The 19,831-nt window shown below is 42.0% G+C and overlaps 1 protein-coding gene across 1 annotated transcript in view; it reads left to right on the top strand.

Annotated features, from left to right (window-relative positions):
• AGBL1 (AGBL carboxypeptidase 1) overlaps nucleotides 1–19,831 on the top strand; it is a 76,287-nt gene that overhangs the window by 24,022 nt on the left and 32,434 nt on the right. Inside the window, exons 3-8 of the mRNA XM_017862688.1 lie at nucleotides 8,066–8,231; nucleotides 9,150–9,217; nucleotides 13,961–14,077; nucleotides 15,459–16,039; nucleotides 17,571–17,654; nucleotides 18,190–18,276. Coding sequence (XP_017718177.1) covers nucleotides 8,066–8,231; nucleotides 9,150–9,217; nucleotides 13,961–14,077; nucleotides 15,459–16,039; nucleotides 17,571–17,654; nucleotides 18,190–18,276 — 1,103 coding nt within the window. The remainder of the gene's footprint in view (nucleotides 1–8,065; nucleotides 8,232–9,149; nucleotides 9,218–13,960; nucleotides 14,078–15,458; nucleotides 16,040–17,570; nucleotides 17,655–18,189; nucleotides 18,277–19,831) is intronic.

Genomic DNA, 19,831 nt, shown 5'->3' with positions numbered 1-19,831 from the left:
GACACTAAGTAAGCAAAGAATCCAGTGAGGAAGATAATTTCATATTGCACTGTGAAATCAATGAAGTAAGGGCATAGGTCTACAGGGGCCGCCATAGGTAGAGGGAGCAGGTGTTCTTTTAGAGAGAGAGGTCAAGTCATCTCTGAGCAGGTGACACCTGAGCTGAGACCTGAGTTATTGGAGGAGCTGGTCATGCTGGTCAGGCCAAGTTGCAGGGGAAGAGCATCCCAGGGAAAGAGGATGGTGTCTTCAAAGGTTTCTACTTATCAGCACCCCACTGGAATATGCATTCTAGGGATTCCTGGATTTCAACCTAAATGCGTGCCTTAATTTCACCTGATTAGGGCTACCGTAGTTTGAGGCTACATATGGCCTCTCTATTGGTGGTATAAGTGTTCCAAATATCCATCATCTGCTCACCCACCTTCTCCTGGGGCCAAGGCAGCCATGTTGTACACGCATTATGTTCCTATTATCTCCAGATTAGGCTGCCTCTGGACTCCCTTTTTCAGCCTTCTTGCTCCTCTCTGGACACCTTCCAGTTTTTCTCTATCTGGGTACATCTGAGATAATGAAGCCGCCAATGAGAGTGTTGGTTTCCAACCATGGTATCTGTAGACATTTCTCATTAAAAAATGGCCTTACCCCCTCCAAACAATAACAAAATACAGTGCTGCAAACCAATATCTAATTTCCTATCTGTTATCACCTCTGGATTTCTTTCCATCATTACAGCTTTCAAAGCTTCTCAGTCATGAAATAGCTATATTTTACATTCTATTTCTCAGGATGAAGCAGGGCTTTGAATTTTTCCAAGCTCCCTCTTGCTTTGTAAGCTTGTGGTCCCCCAAGTCTCTAATCCCTTCCAGTCCTAGTGCAATGGCCTCCTGCGTTGCTGATGTTTAACAGACCCCCACTCTGGTCCAGGTTTTACCATGTTCCTCTGCCCTCCATGTTATTGGCTATTTCTCTGTTCTGTGCTAAAAAACCAAACAAAAAACCAAACAAACAAGAAAAACAAGAGCAATACGGAAGAAGATGGTAATCACAGAGGACATGTCTATGATAGAAATATGGTGGAGAAAACACTAAATGAAGCCCAGCATGAGAGGCTGTGAGCCTGTGTGCAGGTTCTTCAAAACGGTTCCTTTAGCAGGTCAATGAAGACTTCAGTTGCTCAGTTAAGCACATTAGCAAGAAGCTTCCAGCCTTGAATTACTGTTGGAATGGAAGCAGAATGTGAGTACACACAGAGTGTGCACTTTATAGTGAGGTTTCTCTAGCTCATATTATAATCTCTTTAAGAATTATATGGAAAAGCAGCCCAGGAGGGGCCTATGGGACAGTGCTGAGTAAATAGGCCATGACACACCTGTCGCCTGGAAGAGTGTGTAGAATGTATGGATGTCAACCTCAAGAGGTTGAATTCCTCACCACCACCACTCACCCTTGCTTTTAGTCTTTTAAATAGTGTGCTCTTGGCCGGGGGTGGTGGCTCATGCCTGTAATCCCAGCACTTTGGGAGGCCGAGGCAGGCGGATCACCTGAGGTCAGGAGTTCAAGACTAGCCTGGCCAACATGGCGAAACCCTGTCTCTACTAAAAATACAAAAAATTAGCCGGGCATGGTGGCACGTGCCTGTAATCCCAGCTACTCAGGAGGCTGAGACAGGAGAATTGCTTGAACCCAGGAGGTGGAGGTTACAGTGAGCTGAAATTGCACCATTGCACTCCAGTCTGGGTGACAGAGTAAGACTCTGTCTCAAAAAAAATAAAATAAAATAAAATAAAAGTTATGTGCTCTTCCAGAGGAAATGTTATCAAGTTTATGTGCAAAGTCTGATGTTTAACATTCTTCTGTTTTTTGGAAAATGATCCTTGCAGGTGAAAGATAGGCTGTCCTGGCTTAGAAACCAAATGGCTTGTTACTCTTCCCTGGCAGTCATAACCAGTGTTGAGTAGCCTCCCAGACCTGAGGTGAGTGCTGTGAGCACAGATGCCCTTGCAGGTGTGCTGGAGTTAGAGCTGCCGATCACCCCTCCTCTCCCATCTGCTAGAGAAGGCATGGGAGTCACTGGATGGTCAACTCAGGGACCTTGGATTTGGTGATGTTATTTCAGTTGCCATTTGCAGATTATGCTGCTGCTGCTGCTGTTGCTATTGCTGATGCCAGTGATAGTGATGACAATGTTAATGAAGCAGCAGCAGCAGAGGCAGGAGGAGGAGGAGGAGGAAGAGAAGAAGTAGGAGAAAGAGAAGACTGTTACTTTGAACTCTTACTATTAATATATCCCTTGACTGTCTTAGCAATTTATGTAGACTCTCCAATATTGATAATTTAAAAAGCTTTTGAGGTAGGCTCTATTATTATCTCCCTTTTTACAGATGAAGAAACTGAGGCACATAACTGTTAAGTAATTTTCCCAAGTTCACAAAGCTTATAAATGTTGGAGCCAGGATTGGAATCTGGTAGTCTCACTTGAGAGCCCATGCTTTTGCCCACTGTACCAGCAGCTCCCCAAGTTGAGCATGCATCAGAGTCACCTAGAGGGGTCACTAAAGCAGAACCCGTTAGACTCCATTCTCAGAGTTTCTGACTGAGCAGGGCTGTGGTGGAGCCTGAGAATGTGCTTTCCTGACAACTGCCTAAGTGATGCTGATACTACCGATTCAGGATCACACTTGGAAAACCACTGTCCTATATTAGTTTTATTGATGTGTATGATGTGCTTACAAACCTACTGAGAATGAGATTGACTGTAAAGGAACTTTTTTAAAGTCCTTCCTACACCTTTGCCATCTTAATATTCTTCTTTGCCTTTCTGCTGAGGTCACTGCTTGCATTGTCTCTCTCTTGGTGACCCTACCTCTTTGTTTCCTGAGTCTTACACTTCTGCACAGATTCTGTAAACATCCCCTAAAAGTTCAAAGGCTGAGATCACCTGTAGTGCAGCAAGGGTGCTGTATAATGTAGTATAATGGAATCTTATTGGAGCTTTGCATGAGGAAAGAGGAAGAAGGATGACAATTTGAATGCAAGGTTAAAAAAAAAAAAAGAAAAAACTCCTACAAGGATGCCTGAGACAGTTGGAGATAATTATCAATTTGGAGAAATAGGTAACTGCAGAAGGAACAAACCTAGATAAGATAATCAGAGAAAAGAACCACTCTTTGGAGCTACAACAGCTTAAGGGGCCTGAAAGTTTGCTAAAATTGCTGGTTTTCAAACTTGAGCATGCATCAAAGTAACCTAGAGGAATTGTTAAAACACGGATTGCTAGATCCTACCTCAGAGTTTCTAATTCAATTGTTCTGAGGTGAGATGCAAGATTCTGTATTTCTAGCAAGTTCTCAGGTGATACTGAGGCTACTGGTTTGGGTATCTCACTTTGAGAATCACTAGAATAAGAAGTGATATGGCCTTTTAAAAGTCACAGTTGCCACCATTTGCTCAGAAAGCACAGAAGGCCAAGTCTTGATTCATCAGGCTCATCTCTGGCCAACAAGACCAAGGGCCTCAGCCTTGTGGACCTATGAAAGGAGGGACTGAATCCTAAAGGAAATATTACCAGGTTGGAATCGGGAGCTAGATACCCTGAAGGTCAGATTGGTCTGAGATCATTTACTATTGATTCAGTAAATGTTTTCTGAGCTCCTTTTTGGTGAAGGGTGTTGGGGCTGTGTTCTATAGGGCGTTCAAAGATGAAGGTGATAGAGGACTCATCGTCCTCAGGAAACTTAGTGTCCTATATGGGAAAATAGGATATGGATAATGCAGTGTAGGCAGCAGGCGGGGGTAATAACAGACTTCGTGTGACCATGCACAGGAGGCCCTACTTGGTCTTGCTGATCAGAGAAGCCTCCAAGAAGCCACCCACATTTGAATGAGGCTAGGAGAGTATTTTGAAAAGTCTAAGAGAAACACTTGGTTTGTAAACTGTTCAGAGAAGCACAGGAGGTGGCCACGAGGCACAGACAGAGAGAGAAGCCATGGAGAGTGAGTGGGACAACTAGGACGTTTTGGAGGGTCAGGCAGAAGGAAAGATCTCAGTGACAATCCAGAAGATATCAAGCCATTTCCATTTAAGATATTTTTATATTGAAGCTATGTCACATCTGCCCTTGGCCTTAGAATTTCTCATCTACGTTCAAAGAATCACTGCAAAGAGAAGGGAGAGAGGGGTTATGCCAGGCAGGCATAGTTGAAGAGCTGTGGTGTCACCTGAGACCTGAATGATAAGAAAGAACCAGTGCCATGAGGGTCTGGAAATGAGGGTTCCATGGAAAGAAAGAGGAAGTAAATGCAAAGACCCTCAGGTGGGGAAGTAGAGTGGGAGGTGGGTGAGCTTGAGAAACACAGATATGGCAGAGTGTTGTGAGTAAGGGGGAAGACATGAGATTGAGTTGGAGTCATGGGCAGTGCCAGGACATTGAGAGTTCCTTGAACCATGATGAGGACTTTGAATTTTATTTCCACCAACGTTTTTGTTTGTTTGCTTTGTTTTGAGATGGAGTCTCACTCTGTTGCCCAGGCTGGTGTGCAGTAGTGTGATCTTGGCTCACTGCAGCCTCCGCCTCCTGGGTTCAAGTGATTCTCCTGCCTCAGCCTCCCGAGTAGCTGGAATTACAGCCATGCACCACAATGCCTGGCTAATTTTTGTATTTTTAGTAGACATGGGATTTCACCGCTTTGGCCAGGCTGGTCTCGAACTCCTGACCTCGTGATCCACCTGCCTCGGCCTCCCAAAGTGCTGGGATTACAGGCGTGAAGCACCCGCCTGGCCTCCATCAACTTGTAAGTAGGCACAAAGGAGGAGAAGACATGAATTAAAGAGATAGAGAAGGCCAGATCACATAGAACTTCCTAGGGCATAAAAATACATTAGAATTTTATTTCTATCAAGTTTGAAGCAGGAGACTGACCTGATACAATTTATGCTTTTCATTTTTTAATTTTGAAAAATTTTAAATTAATTGTAGTAAAATACATGCAACCAAATTCACCATCTTAACTATTTTTAGGTGTACAGTTTGGTCAGGTTAAGTACATTGTTGTATAACTGTCACTATTACCCATCCATCTCCAGAACTCTTTTCATCTGGAAAAATTAAAACTCTATACCCATTAAACTGATTTATGCTTTTAAAGGACCATTTTGGCTGCCATTTGGAAAAGAGATTATCAGAGGGCACAAGGGGAAGGAAGGAGAGTAAGGGGAGGAATTAGAGTGTTGATAGGAGTTTAGGCAGGAGATGTTAGTGGATTTGGCTACATAGAAGCAGAGCTGGAATTTAAACCCAGGAATTTATACTCCCAGTCAAGGTCCTTTTCCACTAAAATGCCTTGCTTTGTTATCATGGGAATTATTACTAGGACTCTGCTCTGAGGAGCAGTGGCTCCTAGCAGCCTCTTGCAGACTCCTAGGAGACTTTATGACACTAAGGATGCCTTCTTTTTTCCCACTGGCTAATACTAAATGCTTACTATTAGGCACTTTGCCTACTTTAATGCATTTAATTTGTACACAACATTAGGAGAGAGGTTGTGTTATTATCTCCACTTTGCAGATGAAGACACTGTGGCACAGAGAAGTGTATTAATTTGCCAGGGTTATGAAGTTAGTAATCTTCAGTCCAGGATTTAAACTCATGTAGTCTGGCTCCAGGACCTGAGCAGTTTGCTCTTACTTTACCTTGTCTATGCTTCATGCAAGTAGGGTATTTATTATGCCAAAGCAAATTCAAAGATGTTAACTGTGATGGAAGCATTGAATACATTAATGAATGCATTCTTGTATTTCATCATCCCTTCCAAGTAGCAAATGTGTTATTGAGAGTGATGGGAAAAGGGAGCCTAAAATCTCACCTTTGCCTCCAATTCTGAGACATTGGTCCATAAGGATTGTATTTCCTGGAGTCTTGTCTTGTTTTGATGCATAGCACGCATACCAACCCTGCACACCTTAGTCTCACCTTAGTCTCGGCCCTGCACAGCACCTATCCACTAGCATGAGGGAAATGTTGAGAAATGAATCCAAGACTTTCTGTTACCTTGAAACCAACGATCTTTGCATTCATAAGTATTTCCCCTACAGTGCAGCAGAAGGCAAATATAGCATGATTCCTAAGGCCTTGGGTTTTATAGATTGTAATACTCCCTCCAGCCTTCAAATTCAGTTCATGGTATGGACCAATTTTTCAGAACATTTGAACTGGGCTTCATCCTTTCACTTGTTCCACTCCACCAAAAAAAAAAAAAAAAAAAAAGACACGATTATCTTTTATCATCAAAGACCATCACAAGCATAACTGTGTTCCAAAATGTTGGCTTTTTTGACTGAATTCCCTGGCTTGGGCTGGCTTTATCTCTACCAAGGTTGGAACTTAGAACATTGTATCTGATAAGTCATCTCTTTCACCTTGTCGCTTCCTCCTTCAGACTTTGTTTTATTTTCTTCCCATTCCTAATACTTTTCATGAAACACTTGAGACCATTTGATCAGACCAACGGGTGAAATAGCTTCAACTGTTCATTAGCCTCCATAATGAATTAGCCAAAACTAATTCATTTTCCACCAATAGTATTTCCTGCTGTGTATTCTGAGGCTGTTGATTCAGGACACCTGATGGGTATGACTGGCACACACTGAAGGGGAGAGAGCATTCTTGATTGCATTAACACATTTCATTTTGAAAGTTGGCTTACTTAAGGCTGGGCGCGGGGGCTCATGCCTGTAATCCCAGCACTTTGGGAGACTGAGGCAGGTGGATCACCTGAGGTCAGGGGTTTGAGACAAGCCTGAGCAATGTGGTGAAACCCCATCTCTATTAAAAATACAAACATTAGCTGGCATGGTAGCAAGCATCTGTAATCCCAGCTTCTCGGGAGACTGGCGGGAGAATTGCTTGAACCCGGGAGGTGGAGGTTGCTGTGAGCTGAGATCGTGCCAGTACACTCCAGCCTGGGTGACAGAGTGAGACTCTGTCTAAAAAAAAAAAAAGAAAGTTGGCTTACTTATATTTTGGAGTCATTTGGGTAGCTTAAATTCATGGATACATTTTTATTACTTTTTTGTCCTCCATGTTCTTTCACATGGAAGTACCTGTAATGTTGAGTCTGGATATGCCATAGTTCAGCAGCACCACAGACATTCACACTGCCCTGTGGTGGGTACCTGGCATCCACCATCTCCACTTCTGTGACTCATTGGCCTCAGAGCTTGCTGTACCCCTTAGGAATAGCAAAATGGAGGACCCCACAAGTCATCTTCCTGTACCAAGTCAGTAGACAAAACATTTACAAAGATACTGAAGAAAATGGTTGTGTTTTTGCCAAAGAGATACTGAACTATACTCAACTCTCTGTCTCTCAATTTAGTGAACTTGTTCTTACATTTTTCACAGTGTCTGAAAAGAAGGGTCTTGTCATGTTCCATCAGTATCAAAATGTTACATCTGCAAACCCAATTTTTCTCTGATTTGGGAAGGTACCAAGAGGGATCAACACTGTAGGCTTTGAGAAGAGACATGTAATTTAATTTAGGTACTTGGGATTCACTTAGTCTTTCCCTTTGATTTCATATTTTATCTCTTATAAAAAATATTTTTCTCTGCAGAAGAAAGCTGAAAGAGAAAAGCAAGACTTCCATCAATTCAGCTGCTCATTCCCTAACGTAGGCAATAATTCACAGTGACACATGGGTGGCTGAGAAAAGACACCAGCCTCCTCTTCCCCCAGCTATCCTGAGCAATGTCTTGCCTTAGGCGCAGCATCCCTTGAATGAATTTTAAGTCTATATTCAGACTGAATTCATTGCAATGATGTATGAAATGAGCAAGAGACAGAAAAGTACAGATTCTACATTAGACAAAATTCTATGTTGGAATGTTCAAATTTGACATTCTACATTAAGGCTGTTTACGGTCTGTCCATGTGTATAATTCATTAGCTGAAATACAGCTAGGAGGCCGTGCTGTGTTACAGCTAGGAGAGTGCTATTAGCTGTGTTACAGCTAGGTGACTGTGCCCAGATGCTGGCGTCTGATATAATCTTCCCTTTGCTCAGAACTGCCTGGATGACAAGAGCATGGAACCCGTCATCTCTGTGGTGCTTCAGATCCTGAGGCAGTGCTACCCTAAGAGTCCACTTCCCTTGGTCACAGCCAGCAGTGCCTATGCCTTCCCGGTCCCTGGGCGCATCGCCACTGAACTTCCATGTGACCTACCTGAAGGTAAAATAAGTGGGTAACTATGACGTTTAAGATGAATTTTTGCATTTTGACAATGTCTCCCAGGAAAGTGTATGAAAATAGAATTAGTTGTTTCATAGGTCAACCATAATTGTCTATTAAGCTAATTAGAGACATATATGAAAAAGCAGTTTTGATTTTCATAAACAGGGTGAGAAAATACCAAACTCACTTATTTTGTTCTTCATTATTAACTGTTTCTGCTTTGCCTAGTAGCTATCAAATGCCTGTACAGTAATCTCAGCTAATAAAAAAAAAGTCTATTCAGAATCCCATGATCGAATCTCTGCAGCATACTGACCGATTGTGGAATTAGTTTGCCCTGAGGATGAAATTAAAATAAAACTCTTGTTATTTACAACTGCAGGCTAGACATATTGGAATATTTGAAAGTATTATTATTTAATCTCTAGGAAGATCTTCCTGTCAAAAGATCCTAGTAAGAACAGATTTTCTATAGGCGTAATTTTGCCACTATGGATTTTGTTTTAAATAACTTTCTCAATCAAAAAATTAGGGGCTCAATCAAGGTGATGTTTAGGTTATAACACATTTTGTACGTGTGTGATCTCTAAACTTTGGCTATGCTAGTTGCATAAATACCTCTGACTTTCATGGGAGAATCCAGAATGGTATTCATGTGTCATTTTTTCTGCACTTATTTTGCATTCAATGTGGGATAACTGTTTAAACTTTATGACTTAGTGCCCCAACATACCTACGTGCACACCATTTGTACTGACTAATAAGCATTCGTGTGTGGTGGAATATTGTGCAATTAATATTGGGCCCCTTATTTGAGAGAGGAAGAAGAAAGAACCACTGTGTGGTGAACATCTAAATTCTAAATCCCAGGCAAAGGGGAGACCTCACTTATTTCACCTCTTTTTCCCCGTCCAGAGGATGTTGAAGATGACGGCGATGATGAGGTGGACAAAGACTCTGATACTGAAGATGGGAAAGTGGAAGTAGGTACACCAGCTCATGCTTCTAATGATGTCCATAGTCACATCATGCACAGAAAAACATCACTTCCTATGTTTGCCCAAGCCCAGTGTAAATTTTAAGAACTGACTTTAGTACTGCCACTCCAGTGGTAGTGATGCTCAATAAATGACAGCTGCTGTTATTGATTTCCCAGTTGTCATTTTCATCTTGGTAGGTCCGGTACAATGCCTCATTGTAAAGTCAGAGGCTATCCTATACATTATGAAGTCACCAATACTTTATTCAGATGAGCTTTAGGTACACAATACTTGGAGTTGGTATATTTAATAAGATCATTTAAGACACTAGAAAGATTTTCCAGGAAGCTTTCTAGTAGATCTCACCTGTCTTCATAAGTCACTCTTCTTATCCTTTCTGCACAGGGCTGCTGCGTCGTACAAGTCCATTGACATCAGACTCTGAATTGTTTTCCCTTAAGTTGCACAGTACACAACCTGGCCAGCAGAGAAGTGTTGCTCTTTGGTCCCCCTCCCAGAAAGGCCTATTCTATAGAACAGAGGTTGGTGAACTTCCTATAAAAGGTCCAATAGTAATTATTTTAGGCTTTGTGGACCATACAGTCTTTGTCACAACTACCCAACTTTACCGTTGTAGCACAAAACAGCTATAGACAATTTGTAAACAAATGGGCATGGCTGTGTTCCAAGAAGTTTTTTTTTGTTTTGTTTTGTTTTTGAGATGGAGTCTCACTCTGTCACCAGGCTGGAGTGCAGTGGTGTGATCTTGGCTCACTGCAACCTCCGTCTCCTGGGTCCAAGCAATTCACCAACTTCAGCCTCCCGAGTAGCTGGGACTACAGATGCCTACCACCACACCCAGCTAATTTTTGTATTTTTAATAGAGACAGGGTTTCACCATATTGGCCAGGCTGATCTCGAACTCTTGACCTTGCAATCTGCCCACTTCAGCCTCCTAAAGTGCTACAGGCATGAGCCACTGTGCCCAACCTCCAAACAATCTTCATTTACAAAAATAAGCAGTGGGACATAGTTTACTACTGTTTTTCTACAACAAGGTTTCTAGACCTTGGCACTGTTGGCATTTAGATTGGATACTTCTTGGTTGTGGGAGGCTGCCTTGTACATTGTAGGATGTTTAGCAACATCCCTGACCTCTACCCACTGGATATCAGTAGTACCCACCTCGTTACCCCCCAAGTATGAACCAAAAATATCTCTAAGACTTGCCAAAATCACCCCTAGTTGAGGATCACTGCTCTAGAATAAGAATTTGTCTGTGAATTATAATTCTCTCTCCATTTCTGTTGGTGGACATGGACTTTGACAAATTCCTTTAAGTTACAGTTTCTTAATTTTGTCGTCCGTAAAATAAGACTCAGTAAATTAAAATCAATGCTGCCTTTTATGACATTTCTTGGGGATGAAACTCAAATTTAAAAAATCAAAAATTTTCCCTCCTTTTCTTTCTCTCCTTCTTTCCTATCTGTTTAGAAAGAAAGAGGCTTTTAAGTTCTCTGTCATGATAATCACTCACCTTGCTGATGGTAGTAGCAGACATACAGGGACTACCTCTTAAGCTACATCTGTAGGTTTAGACTGCTATTGACAGTCTGGTGTTCTCTGGGTGTTGTTGATAAGTAGAATCATTTCTGAAGTCATCAGTAGCAATTTGGATCTTTGCTGTGGCTTGGTGGTGCAGGCCTATGGAGTACGTACTAAATTATTTGAATAATACTGTGCTGCTGCAGTCATTCATCAATGTCACTTTCCCCTCCCCTCTTTCTTGCTCTTTGATAACTGAATGTCTGATGCAGAGTGTCACTCGCTTCATGTATCTGATGGGGAGGGACTGGGTGCACGATAGTGCCTGACTTCCCACAGTATGGGAGGGAGGGCGTTCAGATACTTCCCTTGGCCCACGCTCTGCAGAGGGTGGAGGGGTGGGGTAGAGAGAATCCTAAACAAATAAATAAACTCAACTGGCAAAGAAGCACAAGACAAATTGGTAAGAGCTTGAAAACTAATCATCAAAAGACTTAAAGCCAAGGCAAGAAGATGAGAAGTCAGCATGAAGATGAGTTGTAGAGAAGGAGAGGAGCATGAGAGTTAGGGCTTGATTCAGAGGCACAGCAAGAGCAAGGAAACTGCTCCAGAAAACTGGATTTTCCCTGGGGAAACCAGCAGCATTTGCTGCCAGAGGCGTGAACAAGAAGTCAGGCATATTTTATTTCTGGCCACAGCACTGACGCAGGCCTTTAACCTGTGGCCTTCCCATTTGACAATCTTAGGTAATAATTGGGACCAGCCTCTTAGAAAGAATGATTAAGAGGATCTTTTATGAGAGTGGAAAGTAGGGTGCCGTGATTTGATTGAAAACTGCCAAGGTCAATGTAGTAGATGTGGGCTGTCTTCACATACACAAGCATTAGATTCTGCAAAACTCTGAAGAAGAGGATGATAAACAGAGTAAATTCAAGCTCTCCGTTCCTTCTTCCTTCCTTTCCTTTCTTTTTCATTTTTTATTTCTTTCAAGTGCTTTATTGGGTATAATCCATATGCAACATGCTAAATTCTTGGGGATGTTAATATGAAGCACAAACAGATAAGACATAGTTTTTATCTTCAAAGAGTTTGCAGTCTAGTGAACTTGGAGTTTGTCCTTATTAAGTGTTCAAATCACCACCTTCAATGGAGTGGTGAACTCAAGTTTGAGGCAGCCAAAAGACAATGTCCAAGAACTCCAGCCTATGGAACAAGAGCCAGAAAGCATTACCTGGATTAGGTGGGTAGCAGAATCCTAGTTGGTAAAGGATTGCCTGGGCTGCTGTGAGGACACAGAAGCAGGCCACCTCCAGATAAGAACAAATGCCATTTATAAGAAATACAAAAGGAGGTGGCAACCTGGCTGAGTGCCTGGTTCTCAGAGACTAAGCTCCAGAACTTTGAAGGCAGAAATGGTCTCTGTCACAACTATTGAACTTTGCTGTTGCACTGAGAAAACAGCCATGACCAAATGAATTGGTGTGGCTCTGTTCCAATAAAACTTTATTGACAAAAACAACCAGTGGGCCATAGTTTATTAACCCCTGCTCTAAGGCTAAGTGGATTGCCTAGTCACATGTGGAATGAATTAGGTTACAGCTCATGGGTTGCATGACTCTCCTCCCTTCAGATGCACCAGTTGGAGCACAACCTTACTCGCTGTTGTGGACATTCATCCCAATGGCCTTCCAGGTGGTGGTTCCATTAGTGCCACCCTGGGCCATGGCTGAGGTTGCAGCGGAGTGGGTGGAGACAAGTGGGAATTGATGGATGAAGCCGCAAAGCACAAGAGTGGTGGCCATGGAGTTAGTCATGGTGTATACTGTACCTGAAAATATCATTACATGAAACTCATGGGAATTACTTTTCTTTTAATTTGAAGTTTGGAGAAAAATTGTGAAACAGATAGAACATTGCATTTTGTTCCCCTTGGATCAGGAATACAAACATTTATTTTCTATGTTTATTGGATTTAACCTTTCAGGACTGCCAGGTTTTTCCTTAACTAATGAAATATACTTGTAAAACATATGGTATTTTTTTTCCCTCTATTTCACTAAGGAAACTTAATCTAGGATACGGAAAGAAAAAGAGACTAGGCTGGTTGATACCTGGTGCCTTTTCTCTGTAGACCCTACAACCCTTGGAAAACACAGAAGTATTCAGAGGAGAGTCACCATTATCATTAAATTGTTTTGAAATGATGATCTATCAAGAATAAAGTGCCTGGGATTATTCAATCCAATAAATAAAAGACTCGTGGTGGCTTGGTAAATTTTTAAATGTACAAAAGGATAAAGATGTAGTAGGAGACTGCCAGCTCCTCCCCATGTCTTGTAAGGATTGATATAATTTCTCTCCTGCCTACTTCTCAAATCTCATCTCCTGCAATCTTCCTCTTATTCTGTATGCATCAGCCACCTTCTTTCTGTAAACAAATTGAAGTTTTTCCTTCTTTAATAATTCACTGCTAGGCCTGTGCATAGCTGGCTTTTTTTTTTTTTTTTTTTTTTTTTTTTTTTGCCATTTAGGTCTCAGCTAAAACATTACCTCCTTATGAGTCCTCCTGAGATCTCCCAATCCAAACGGCCTCCCATTCCCCAATCTTAGTCACATCACTGTCTTTTATCATCTCAAGGGGAGTTATAACTGTTGGAAATTAACGTATTCATTTGTTTGCTTTCTTCTGTACTGTTTTTCTTCTCTCGCTAAAAGGCAAATAACCATGGAAGCATGGATGTTTGTCTGTTCCATTGTGACTGAAACTTCAGTACCTAGAAGAGTACCTGCTCACAGTTGGTGCTGATTAAATGTTTGTGAAAAGATTGACTAAACCTAAATGTCAAAGATAGATAAAGAGGGACAATAATTACAATGATGTTGATGATATTGGCAATGAGATAAAGAATTCCTTTTATAATATGTTTTATTGATTATGTAGTTTATCTCATACAAATTTTTATTTCTGATGAAGGTTGACAAATACTGACATAAATGCTGAGACAAGTTGTTTATCTTCTTTCTTTTTATTTTAAAAATACAATCCAGCATAACAAATTTTTCACTGGATAGGCTAGTGCTATAATTTGGAGGCAAGAAAACCACGTCCTAAGATTCTGAAGAAGCACATACATATCTTATCTTGATGCTTCTCATGATGGATTTCCTGATTGTGATCTCTTCTATGACTATTCCATGTAGGATGATGACTTGGAAACAGATGTGAACAAGCTAAGTTCCAAACCTGGTCTTGACCGACCTGAAGAGGAACTGATGCAATATGAGGCGATGTGTCTTGAGCTCTCCTATAGCTTTGAGGTAGGACATACGCTGTGGTTCTGATCTTTGACGATGCATGATGGATTCTTTGCAGACCCTGGGAGGCCAAACCAGGGTATCCAGATGGAAAGCATTGCTCATCATTAGCCATCTGCTTCTGGCCTCTTCCTTAGAGAAGAGCAGAATGTTAAACAAAAATGGGAAAAGGTGGCAAATATGGGAAAAATTTAGAATGTATGCAAGGGGTCCTCAATCTGACACCCTACACTTAGGATGGATACACAGTCATGAGCTGCCTGATGACATTTCCATTGATGACAGCCAGCGTATTCCACGATGGTCCCATAAGATTATAAGACTGTGTTTTCACTGCAACTTTTTATGTTTAGACACGCAAATGCCATTGTGTTCCTATTGCCTAAAGTGTTCAGTACAGTAACATGCTGTACAGATTTGTAGCCTGGGAGCAATAGGCTACACCATACAGCCTAGGTTTGCAGTAGGCTATGCCATCTAAGTTTGTGTAAGCACACCCTATGATGTTCATACAATGATGAAATCACCTGATGATGCCTTTCTCAGAACATCCTGCATTGTTAAGTAATGCATGACTGTAGCATGAAGGTACATATCACTACCTATTGTCTGTTGGGCAGGGTGCCTTGCCCCCACGCACTGAAAAAGCAAATAAAATTCATGATGATTTAATTGTTCTTGTGCCAAGTGGGACTGTTGTCCTAGATGGCTTTTTGAAGGTGGACATCCTGACTTCAGGCTTTCTTTGTTAGTAGAAACAAATTGGGAATGTTAGACCTGGTGATGCTAATTCTGTGCCTAGTTGCTGCTGCCACTGTTGCTGCCATCAATATTTTAGAACTGCTTTTTGATCTCCATTATTTTCTTATGACTCTTAGTAATAAATCATGAATTTGGCTGAATTTAAGGGTATAAGCTAAGTCACATGTACAGAAGGGAGTTAATATATTCTATTTGACTTCAGAAAGCAGAAGGCGATCAGTGATAACAGTTTCAGGGAAGGAAATTTCAGTTTAGTATAAACATTTATTTCAAATAAACAGAATTATCCTAAAGTGAAAGGCACTGCCTTGGGGTGCAGTGAGACCCCATAAATACGGTTTTTCAACCAGATTGTAATTTAGTGGGGGTCTTGAAGAAGACATTCAAATACTGTTTAGCGTTGGACTAGACCCATCAAAAGGCCCTTCCAAACATGAGTTTCTATGATTCTGTCATTTATTTGACCTTGAAGGTTAGTCTTTCTTAGTTGACCTTGGTGAAAGCTTCCAGGTTCATAGGATTTATGCTTAGCTCTGTGCCCAGAGAGTAAGGACAGGGATCAAATTGTATTCTCTACCTGGAAGGACACACTAACATATTCTATTCCATTTTGAACATGAAGGAACTGGAGTCCAAACCTGGAGGTGATTTGAACTCTGAAAAGACTCAGTATGCGAATCACCACCACATTCTGACTGCTGCCTCCTCAAAGCAGCACTGCTACAACAAGGACCAAAGCTCCTGTGGACAAGAAAGGGAAGACTCTGTCCGGAGTTCCCTTCTGTGCATGGTGAAGACACAAAGGTCCACTGTGCATCTAGGCTCCAAAAGAAAGCCTGGAGTGAACCTGTACCAAAATGTGCAATCCAATAGTTTCGGGAGAGATTCTTCTGAAAGTGAAATCCCTGACATTCAGGCTTCCCTGAAAGCAGATGCCTGGGACATAGATGCAATTTTCTGCCCAAGGATGAGTGCCTCCTTTCCTAATTCCACTAGGACTGGAGAGGCTGTTGAAGTAATAGATAAGCTTCTGCAGACACATCTGAAGTGTGTCCCTTTCCACGATCCCTATCTTTATATGGCCAAAGCCAGAAGAACCAGCTCTGTGGTGGACTTCAAGATGGTGGCATTTCCTGATGTCTGGGGACACTGTCCCCCTCCCACCACTCAGCCTATGTTGGAACGCAAATGTGGAGTCCAAAGGTGATGGCGCTACTGACTTGGGAGCTCTTTTTTTTTTTTTTCTGTTCTTTGATAATTTTATAAGTAAATGGTTTATACAGATACTTCTACTATCTATAGGAAAGTGAGCATTAATCAGGAACATGTTAAAGCCTGTTGGCAAACTAACCAAACACACAAACTTTCCTTCCTGCAAGGACATTTCACAGTCAAGTATGGGGTAGTTGTAGGCATGTATTTTCTGATGAAAAATTCCTTGAGTAATTCTAATACAACTCCTTATCCTATCTCCATTGCAAACCACTATCACAAAGAAAGATCATCTAGTTTCCCCAAATACCGGGCTCCTTCCTCAAAAGTAGGTTTTCAGAAAAATCAAGAACTGATTATTTGGGATCTCTTTTCTTGCTTCCTACAAATTGGTACAATTTCCTACAATTGGTATGGGATATCTTGCTAATAGAAGGGAGGAGCCCCAGGTATTATATACCCTGGCTTAGTTCAGAGAATAGTTTTGCTGCTTCACAGAGGAGAGGATGGAAAAGACATTCTCCTGGGAAGAAACACTGGATGATAGATTATTCCCAGAAGGCAGGAAAGGGAGCTTTACCCATGGCTCAGCATATTGAGATTAAAATGAAAACTGCTAAAGGCAAGAAAACATTATTTTTCTTGAAAAAATCTGTATGCACATACCAAGTCAGTGGAGCAAAGTGGGCAGACCAGAAAGTTTTCTTATTATTCACGTCATTGGTAAATTATTCTCTTAATGGTAAATCTCCCAAACTGCTCCCACCTGGGGTCCTGGCTGACATATCCAACCCTACCCCCTGCACTTTATCTGTCTTGCTCATGTTTTTGAGAAACAGATCACAAGGGCTGTTCTAGCACCATCTTATCCCTGCATAGGACATCTTCCCTCTGAGTCCAGGCCTCACGTCTACTTTTCTTCACCCTTCTCTCACACCTCCCCTGTGAACTGGACTGGAAATTCAGGAAGGTAATCTGAAAGACCTCCTAAGCTTTCTTTCTCTCTCTTAGTTAAATATCCCAGATTTTGGTGTTTCTTAGAAGACTGACCTTAGCCTACTGGAGCAGACAGAGCCCAAGGAATATAAATTGTACAAGGGCACACAGGCTTATTGGAGTCTACCAAACCTTGAAGATGCTGGCAGCTAATAGTCCTAATGTCTTCCTCAAAACTTTCTCAGTGCAAACTACCCTCTTATTCCCACAGCTAGAAAAGTTCCAAAGTTCCCCAACGCAAGTGCTTTCGATAAAATTCTTCAAGCCAAGAATTCTCTAACTGAAATCTAACATCACTACTTCCTACATTCCTACTTCTCATGCAGTTTTATTTTTTGATAAAGAAAGAGAAAGAAGGAGGGCAGGGCTATTTCCACTCTCTGAGCTCAAGGTTGAGGTGTTGTTAAACTTCTCTGTGCTTCTGTATTTCTCTGATGACCCCCAAAGTTCTTCCCAGGTGATCATAGGATGAGTGAGCTAGGGAGAGAAGGCTGACCCTTAAAATGTTTTCAATTTTCTTTTTCAGGATCAGGATATTTGAGGATATTCGAAGGCTCATCCAGCCACGTGATGTTATAAATAAAGTTGTCTTCAGTTTAGATGAGCCTTGGTAGGTAGTCTTGTGCATCTGGGGAATGCGGGGCATGAAAAATTCTGATAATGGCATGAGAATGGACATGTTTCCTGTTAATAATCCACTCCTCCTCCTAAAATAGCATGATGAAAATTCAGGTTAAAGATCTATAAGAAAAAGTTTACCTTTAAGAATCATCGGCCAGGCATGGTATCTCATGCCTGTAATCCCAGCACTTTGGGAGGTTGAGGCAGGCGGATCATGAGTTCAGAACCGAGACCATCCTAGCTAACACTGTGAAACCCTATCTGTACTAAAAATACAAAAAATTAGCTGGGCATGGTGGCGGGTGCCGGTAGTCCCAGCTACTCGGGAGACTGAGGCAGGAGAACCGCTTGAACCTGGGAGGCGGAGGTTGGAGTGAGCCGAGATGGTGCTACTGCACTCCAGCCTGGATGACAGAGTAAGGCTCCATCTCAAAAATAATAATAAATAATGAAAAAAAAAATCATCACAGTTTTCAAAGAGTAGTGATAACACATATGTTCACATGTTCCTTATTTCATTGTAGGCCTTTGCAAGACAATGCTTCCAATTGTTTACAGTTCTTCTCTAAATTTGAGTCAGGAAATCTTCGCAAAGCCATCCAAGTGCGTGAGTAAGTAAGGAAAACCACAGTGGGTGTCTCCTGGCAGTTCGTAAGAGCAAGCTGTGATTGTCTCTTCTCCATGCTCTGTTCAGTGACCTCACATTGGTGGCTTGAAATCAGTCATGGTGGGAGTATTTATACCTTACAAATTGGCAAACAGTACAAGGGAAGGTTTTTCCTCTCAGGGAGTCATTTGTTAAACATTTACCAGTACACCACTAGGGGAATCACTGACACCATAGCTAAGTGAGTCATTCAGTAGAGGTGAACTGTTATTAATGTGTCTTGTGTTTCAAATAATGGGTCCATATTTGGGTGTGAGAGCACTTTGACTGGGATGTTTATACTTTGATGCCGAGGCTGATTCTGCTGACCCGGAAGAGTACATGGGCTTGCTATTCCTGCACTTCTCCATGCCTGTTGCTCTCATTCCTGTGTACTTAGGTGGCAAAAATCATGAGCTTCCCAGAGAGAGGTGAACCATCCTGCATTCAAGGGAAGATGCAGTACCATGCCTCTCTAGCAGAACCTACAGATGAGCCCTCAGTAGAAAAGGATATCCTAGCCAAAGAAAGTCTAGGGCTGTAAAAACTAAAAGAAAGGAAATAAAACACACATGAATTTTACTTCTTTTTCAGTGTCAGAAGAGACTGCAGTTCTCACTATGTTAAAATTCTTTCTATTATAGCAATGTGGATATATTTCCCTTATACCAAAAGGCAAGATATATGATTCATCTTCTATAGGTGAACTTCTGAAAAAACAGTCCAGAACAGATAATGGTGTGGTGGCCATAGACAGACATCAGAATCAGAGTGCCAGGGTAACTTCATCACCTTCCAACCAGGAGACTGAGCAAGTTTCCTAACTCACTCCATGCCTTTATTTCCTCACTCACAAAATGAGAACAATAATTACACCTACTTCTTAGGGATTTCATGAGAGCTGACTAATACACTTAAAGCTCTTAGAGTAGTACCTGGTACATGATCAGCCCTTAGTCAACATCCGTTCTTTCTCAGGGATGCATATTCGTCATGGTTGGAGCTCGGAATTCAGTATAGCTGAGACCTCCTTTATATTCACCTGAGGATTCATTTTGAAGTTTTCCTTTTGGGGAGGTAAAGGGTGATCTTTTTTTTGCACATAAAATGTTTCAAAAAAGCCCAACGGAGGGGCGGAGCAAGATGGCCGAATAGGAACAGCTCCAGTCTCCAACTCCCAGCGCGAGCGACACAGAAGACCGGTGATTTCTGCATTTTCAACTGAGGTACTGGGGTCATCTCACTAGGGAGTGCCGGACAATCGGTGCTGGTCAGCTGCTGCAGCCTGACCAGCGAGAGCTGAAGCAGGGCGAGGCATCGCCTCACCTGGAAGCGCAAGGGGGAAGGGGATCCGTTTTCCTAGCCAGGGGAACTGAGACACACAACACCTGGAAAATCGGGTAACTCCCACCCCAATACTGTGCTGTAAGCATACAGGCACCCCAGGAGAATATATCCCAATCCTGGCCGGGAGGGTCCCACGCCCACGAAGCCTCCCTCACTGCTAACACAGCAGTCTG

Source organism: Rhinopithecus bieti, unplaced genomic scaffold (assembly GCF_001698545.2).
Source record: "Rhinopithecus bieti isolate Rb0 unplaced genomic scaffold, ASM169854v2 scaffold_66118, whole genome shotgun sequence".
Lineage (NCBI taxonomy): Eukaryota > Metazoa > Chordata > Mammalia > Primates > Cercopithecidae > Rhinopithecus > Rhinopithecus bieti.
Note: the sequence above shows the minus strand (reverse complement) of the source record. Positions and strands in the feature narration are given on the sequence as shown.